Below are 7,853 nucleotides of genomic sequence, written 5' to 3' on the forward strand. Positions count from 1 at the left end.
TACAAGTAACTGACATTGATTTTTTTCCTCTGAATATTAGATTTGAGAAGTGAAGGTGGGGTGGAGGTGCCAGGTACCTGAAAGGGGAAGGAGCAGGGTAGGAGAGGGGTCAGAGTAGAAGAAATGGCATTGAAAAGGGAGGTGCTATTCATTGCAAACCTCATTGACTTCATAATCTTGCCCAGTATGATTAATAATCAATTAATCAATCAACAAGTATTTATTAAGTGCCTACAGAGTGTCAGGCACTGTACTAAGTGTCAAGGATACACATGAAAAGCAGGAAATGATTTCTATTCCCAATAATCTTACATTCTAAAACAAAATGGAGTCCCTTTAGGGCCACGAGAGCTATTCAGCCATCTTCAGCTCTTAGTCATTTAGCTCCTCCCAGTATTGGGACACTATGGATAATCAATGATGAGACCAAGTCTGAGGCCATAGCCCCGAAGAGAATATTAGAATATTCAAATATATAAAGGTAAAGTCCCTTTTGGGGAATAGGGGATGGAGGAGCCTCCCTCACCCTCACAGGTACAGATATCCTCTGATGCCTTCCTGTTGGTCATATTGACTCTTTTAACTGTCTACTGAGCCAGAACTCTGTGGATATATTAAAGGAATAATCCCTACTCCTCAGGCCTAAAAGTGCTGAGATGACTCTGAGCTCTGAAAAGTTGAAGAATTGTTGGAATAAATCCCTTTCCCCGTAGGCCCTGCCCTGGGAGTCCATGGCCTCATAGGCAAACCTGTCTGTGCCTGTGATGGGGCTGCCCATTCTTTGTATCTTCTTTATTGCTTTGTCTGCCACTTTCCGTTTGGAAATAAAAACAACCCAATCCATACCCGATTCACGTCTGTACTTCAGCTCCCTTCTATTTCCTTTCCTCCTGCTGAGGAGAACCCCTTAGACTAAAGCCAAAAATAGAATTGTCTCTCTCAAGTAGATTAGGTAGGGGTGAGACTGAAGGCTAGTTCCCCTATTGAGGAAGCAGGAAATCCTCCACCCACCCACCCCGCAATGAAGCCAGGGCAAACAGGGAAAGGACAGGCCATGGCAAAGGTCACCAGTACTGTGACCTCAGCCTGGCTAGCCACTGTGCTAGAAAGAACTCTCTTGTGGAAGAGAGATTGGACCTGCTCTGCTTGGCCATTGGGGGTGGAATTAGCACCATTAATCAGCAGTTTCAGAGAGGTAAGTTTAGACTTAATGTTAAAAAAAAAAAGCAACTAAAAACTAAACTAAAACAAAAACCTAAAACCTCAATTTTCCAATGGTTATAGAGCTATCCAAAAGGAAAACAGGTTGCCTCTGGAGGTAACAAGTTTCTCATTAGACATCTTCAAGCAAACACTGGATGGCCATTTGTCTGCTATACTATAGAGTGGGATTCAGGTATGGTTTGGACAAGATGGCCGCAGAGCTCCCTTCCAATTCTGTGATCTTTTCCTCTTTATTAATAAGCATTGTATGTAACATTGAACTCTTGGTCTTTCCAGGGCTCAGTGATGTATGAGGTTACTATCACTCTGACTATAGTAAAGAAACTGAGGGTGTTGATAGATTTTTTTTTTTGCTTCTCTACAGATTGAACTACCAAAAAATCCTTTTTCAGAAATTATTAAAGATTTGGGGCAAGTAGGAGAGAAAGATAGAAGTTGTCTTAAGCTGCTCTCTGTCTTTCATGACCCACAGATGGTGGATTCAACAGTGGCATAGAACTAAACTGTGGCATAGAACTAGGAAAGAGAAAATGAGGGCATCGTGGAAGAGACTGGGAGGTGAGGAAGGTCTAGGACATGGGTTCTGATACTTTTTTGTCAAGGACCCCTTTGGCAGTCTGCGAAACCCTATGGATCCACTTCCCAGAATAATGCTTGTAAATACATAAAATACATAGGATTGCAAAAAAGAAGCCAATTATATTGAAATATAGTTACCAAAATATATTTTTTAAAAAGTTCACAATCCTCAAGTTAAGAACTTCCAGACTAAAAAGACCTATATTCTTACTTCAAAGTACTCAGATTTCTGGACAGATGGTTTTATCCCCATGGTCCTTGCTATAATCTAGTATTCCAGAGGGATGGCATTCTGCCCCTCTCATTTGCCATCCAAATGGATGCCTTGATTTCTAGAATCCACTCCTTCCTCAATCTACTCTCTCTAATAGCAGTGACTTCTTCTGTGGCTGAGATCAATATGTTCTCTGACGCTAGTGGGATCCGTGTATTTTCTTCACTTCCTCAAGGTGTGATTACTGTTCATTCTCCCAGTATTTCCCTGTCTTTAGCTCATGATCCAATTCACTGAGTCCCCCTTTTTGCACCTCAATAGACTAGCCAGGGACCTCCACCAAAAGCCAAGTCTGGTCTGGGGTTCAATGCTGACAGTTGGATTTGAGGAGCTAGAAGATCCGGTAATTTCTTCTCCCACCTTACAAGGACAGATCTTTATTACCAGAGGCATGACATATAATAGTGAGGATTTCAAGGCTCCTAAAATTTTACTGACTGCCCCGTTCCTTTTTCCCTAATCTTTTCTTTTCCTTTCTTTTGGATCTAATGAGAGTTCAGCTACAGTAATGCCTCTTATCAATGAATGAAGGTGGCCCTGGGTTCTTCAAGACTATCTCAATGAACACAAGCTCTGGTGGGTCCTCATGAGGCTGGAAAAGCTCCAAGGGAAATCCTGAGGCTAGATCTATGTTTGTTTATCAAAGAATAGCCTAGCTAAGTGTGGAGGGGCCCAACATCACAAGACTGCCATGTAGGAAAGGTAGTGCAATACATTGGAAAGACCACTGGCTTTGTAGGCATAGGATCTTGTCTTTGTCACTACGTGTGTGGTCTTGGGTGAATCATTAACTCTCTTGTCCTCAATTGCCTCTTCAGCAAAATGAAAAGGTTGGGATCTATGGCCTCTAAGGTCCCTTCCATCTCTGATGAATACTTTGGCATAGAAATTCATGAAGACCATTTACTAGGCATAGAGGGGTTGGTTTCTGCAGTGTGGTACCCACAATGGTGAAAGTGTATCCATGGGATCACAGATTTTGAGTCTGAAGGAACCTTAGAGGTCATTTGGTTTAGTCCTTCATTTCACAAATGACGGAAATGAGGCCCGGAGAAATAAAACAATGGGCTGAAGTGGGACCCTAACCCAGGTCCAGTGACTTCAATTACAATGCTTATTTTCACTGGCCTTAGAATAATAACTGGTTACAGACATCTGAGTAAACCTATTCATCCCAAGTGTTGGCTCCCAAAGGGTGTTAGTGAGAAGACTTTCAAGGGGTGGCAGATAGGGACACGATAGAGAATTTGACTTCTGCTTGAGTCCTCCAAGGACGGGCTGGCTTCCTTCATTGTGATTCCATCTGGCTCTGACTTCAGGCATGACCCAAATGGATTCTGTTCCCCTTTTTTTAAGCCTGGCAGAATGCCTGCTCTTGTCTTCTTCACTCCTGGTCCTCAGCTGGGAAGCATGAGATGCTGCCAACAAGTCCCAGTATGGAGCAGGAGGGGGACAGGAAGCCAGTGACAACAGTCAAGTGATTCCTGACCACAAGACATAGAGTCACTTTTATTGTCAGTAAGAAAAAGAAACATGACATAGAGGAAAGAAACATATAGAAAGAGGCCAGCGGGTAGGTTTTAGAATGCAAAGTACATTAAAAAAATATCTTAAAAGGCTCTTCCTATTAGTCATCAGGAATTAGAAAATGCCAACAGTACAATTCTTGCCCCACCCCACCCCCAAATTCTGTTGTAAAAAATGTGTTATAGAAATACTTGTCCAGGATATCTTGAAGGCTGCTATCATGCTGGAGTATTTCAGAAGAAGGAAAAATGTCTATCTGTGTCCCAAGAGTGATTCCATGAGTAGGAGGCAGAGAGGAAGCTCTGCCGCTCTCTGCCCCCACAAGATAATGAGCCAGGTGATGGGAGATCTTAGTCCACGGTCTCCAGTGTTGGTAGTGAGTCACCCCCACAGCGTGGTCAGAGTTGAGAGAGATCTCTCACCTCTCCCTCAGATGCTATGTCATGCATCCCATTCTTCCTTTTCCTCTGCTGGGTGGCCCCTTCCCTCTACGTCTGAAGGGACCAGGCCCTCCACTAAATGGGAGCTGTTTCAGAGGTCAGTAGACAGGGTATCTAGAACACGCTCTCCAGACTGTTTTCCTTCTTCAGAAGACTTGGATGCCAACTTTGTAGAAAGGAAGAAATAACACAAATAATGATAGTATGGATTGCTTTAGTAGCCAGATCAAACGTACCCTCACCTCTGCCCCTCCTTAATTCTTCTCCAACCACACAGGCCAAACCTAGCCCAGTCTAGTCTAGCGGCCTGGGAACCCAGGACCTGATACACTTGCCTTGACTTTTGTGATGTGATGACAAAAGCACAGGGCTAGGCATTAGAAGACCTGGGTTCAAGTCCCAGATTTCTCACTAACTAAATAATCTCTGTAGAACTGCAACTGTCAATTTTTACCGCTGGGACAAATGACCTAAAAAATTCCCCAAATATTTTTTTTTTGAGGGGTAAGGGGTGGCAGAAGGTCACCAGTAGCTGATAACAAAGGTCATCACTGATGAGGACAAAGATTATCGCTGCTGGGGGATGGGACAAGAACAGCCCAGGAGGAAGCTCACCTGGAGCACTGCCTAAGGAGGGAGGGAAGAAAAGGAAGTATAGTTATCCCTTCCACATCATGGGGGTTAGGAGAGTGGCACCCCCAAAACCTGGAAAATTCACGTAAATTTTTTGGCCCTCCCTTCGTACCAGAGAAGAAGTCTGAATCATTATGATATTAAAAGATAAAATATGTTGATATTATATAATACTATACATATATTTTACACATTTCTGAGTTTCTAAACTTTTTCTGTGGCATCTGCTGGGCTTTGCGTGTCATCTATGATTTCTGCCAAACTCCCTCAAAATTCCCACTTAACTTCTTATATTGACCCTCTATATATTGAAATTGTGAAGGGGAAAGTCATGATGTAGGAGAGATAACTGTTGATTGTTTCCTATTTCTGACTAATTAATTAGATCTTGGTAACTAAATGCTAAGCTAACTTGTTTCTATACTGTTGAAGGAAATACTGCAAGTACACCCAGTGTCCTTTAAATTTCAATGCCCCAGTCAAAACACCCCAGTTAAGGCTCATGACATAAGGCAAATCACTTTCTCTGGGTCTCGGTTACCTGTATCTGTAAAGTTACCTTATTTGTAAAAATGAAGGTACTGGAACAGAATCTATTCCATGAATATCTATTCAATAGGGAATCTAAAATAATCTAATCTAATCTAAGATAAATCCAACTAAGACAATCTTTAGTGACTTCCCTTTGACAAAGACACTAACAATTATGTCCTAGGAGAGAAGAGTTGTTATCTTTGTTGCCAACCTCAAAAGGTTAGGGATATCTGCCCATCTTTAGACTTTCTTGGCTCAAACCCAAGCCAAGTTCTTCCTCCTTTTATATCACTGACAAAGGGCAATGGGGGTAGAGGTGTGATCCCAGGCAGACCAGCTCCATTGAAACCATGAGTGAGAGGAGACCTCATGTGGCCCAGGTGGAGAACTGCACTTCTAGCCAGAGTCTGACAAGTCAGGAGTTGGGAGGGGTGGGATATCACCTGGGCTCTGAGGTTGTCACCCAGGGTTAGGCCCTAAACACGTATCTCTTCCTCTCTGTTATTACTTTTCTTAGGCTTCCTTCTCAGTACTCTTGGGAATTTGCCACATGACAACCAATACATACCATTGTTTTGAAGAACTGGTTCACTTTTTTCCTTGTTAGGGTCTTCTTGTCCCCATCAGGGAGAAGGAAGGTCTGGCTGAGCCGGGGGGATGCACAGGCCTCATCTGTCCCAGGAGCGGGGGCCACTGATAATGTTAGTGCTAGAAATAACCCAGATATTAGAGGAGGTGAAGAGAGGAGGTAATGCGGGAAATATAAAGGGGAAACATGTAGTGAGGCAGGCCCAGCTGAGGGACAGCTCCTAATTGTCAGGGAGAGGAAAGTTCTTTCTCTAGCTTTTTGTTCCTAGAGTGAGGCAGCATGGGAAAGAGTATTGGTTTTGGTACCAGAGGATCTTTTGCTGATCCAAGCTCTGTTGCTTCCTACTTGTGACCAAGTGAGCAAGACATTTGTCATTTGTAAGTCTCATTTTCTGCCTCTGTAAAATGAAGTTGGATTAGGTGGCTTCTCAGGTGCTTTAGCTCTAAATTCAATGATTCTCTGCCGTGTGTGTGTGTGTGTGTGTGTGTGTGTGTGTGTGTGTGTGTGCCAGAGTAGAGGGAATAGCCTTCTTTTCTATACCATGACAGATATTTAAGCTGTCTCAAATGCAAAAAGCCTTATTCTGCAGTGCTGGTCTATGGGACAGCAGTCCTGCCTCTTGGCACTGGGATGGAGCAGTATTCAAGGGTATCTAGGTAGAAAATCAGCAGGGCTGGGGTGGGGGGGGGTCGGGAATGGGGCAGGAGGAAGAAATTTTGGCCCTCAAGCCTTGCCCAGGAGACCCAGGAAATTCTATCTTAAGGAAAGGGGAAAAGAATGCCTTTCCCTTCTCTGTTCATCACACAACTGCCTATAAGTTAGTAAGTACCTGAGGCTGGATTTGAAGTACAACTCTCTATCCACCACTCTATGCTGCTTCTCTAATAATATTAATCTCTTCCCTGCCTACTTCAAAGCTGTTGTAATGATTCAGTGGAATAATGATTGTGAAAGTGCTTTGAAAAGAATGATGTGCTATATAAACCTAAGAAATGATTGGTCTAATTTTCAAACTAGAAATAGCCCTGGATCCATAGAAACAACTCTCTAGACCAGGGAAGCCTCAGCCTTAGAGAGCACTAGAAACTCAATGTGGCAAGGGCAAGTTTGACCCTGGCTGTGGAGAGGACTGCTTTATGCTAGGAGAGTGAGAAGGATGAGGATGGTGATGAATGGGGGGCCCAGGTCTTATTGGGTCTCACGTCATGGTGAGAAGTGGGAGACAAGGAAGGGAGAAGGGGTGGCAGTGGTATGACATCAGGTTTCTAGGGGAAAGATGGCCTGAGTAACTGGTAAGTCCTTCAGTGAAAGGCAGGATTATCTACCTTCCCTGAGGTTTACCAGGTCTCCTAAAATGCTTTTTTTTTTTTTTTTTTGGCTAGGCAATGGGGTTAAGTGACTTGCCCAGGGTTACACAGCTAGTAAGTGTCAAGTGTCTGAGGCTGGATTTGAACTCAGGTCCTCCTGAGTCCAGGGCCGGTGCTCTATCCACTGTGCCACCTAGCTGCCCCTTTCCTAAAACGCTTTGCTCAATCTTCCTTGGCCTAAGACACGACTATAATTCCCACCCCCCTTTCAAATATCTGGTTCAATAGTCAGAGTTCCCTTTGGATTCTTGCAGGAGGACTTATACCTGGAATGGTTGGCATAGACTGACTGGCGAAGCTCATCTGCTTGAGGACAGATGTTTTTGGTGGGAGAGTGAGGTGTTCAGAGAGGTTGGTGTCACTCATGAACTCATGCTTCCTTGATAGCTGGATGATAATACACAGACAAACATATACAGAGTAGCTAAAAGTTATGACTGAAGGCAGTTAAATCAGTTTGGGAAGGGGAAGGGGGCAGTCTTGTCATCGTGATTAAAACTACAACATTAAATATCCTTGCATATAGTCACTGGCCTACAGTGCATTTCTCTGTACTCTGTGTACAGGTCTCTTTCTCTCTTTTCTCTTCCCTTTTTCTTTCCTTCTTTCCTTCTTCCTTCCTTCCTTTTTCCTTCCTTCCTTCCTTCCTTCCTTCCTTCCTTCCTTCCTTCCTTCCTTCCTTCCTT

General features: G+C 43.6%; 1 protein-coding gene across 1 annotated transcript in view; it reads right to left on the reverse strand.

Moving 5' to 3' along the window:
* Nucleotides 1–1,932: 1,932 nt before the first annotated feature.
* Nucleotides 1,933–7,853, reverse strand: part of DOCK2 (dedicator of cytokinesis 2) — a 497,074-nt gene continuing 491,153 nt past the window's right edge. The window contains exons 50-52 of the mRNA XM_027841714.1: nucleotides 7,434–7,554; nucleotides 5,780–5,919; nucleotides 1,933–4,210 (exon numbers count right to left, since the gene is read on the reverse strand). Coding sequence (XP_027697515.1) covers nucleotides 4,136–4,210; nucleotides 5,780–5,919; nucleotides 7,434–7,554 — 336 coding nt within the window. The 3' untranslated portion in view covers nucleotides 1,933–4,135. The remainder of the gene's footprint in view (nucleotides 4,211–5,779; nucleotides 5,920–7,433; nucleotides 7,555–7,853) is intronic.

This window comes from Vombatus ursinus, unplaced genomic scaffold (assembly GCF_900497805.2).
Source record: "Vombatus ursinus unplaced genomic scaffold, bare-nosed wombat genome assembly UNPS02014863.1, whole genome shotgun sequence".
NCBI lineage: Eukaryota > Metazoa > Chordata > Mammalia > Diprotodontia > Vombatidae > Vombatus > Vombatus ursinus.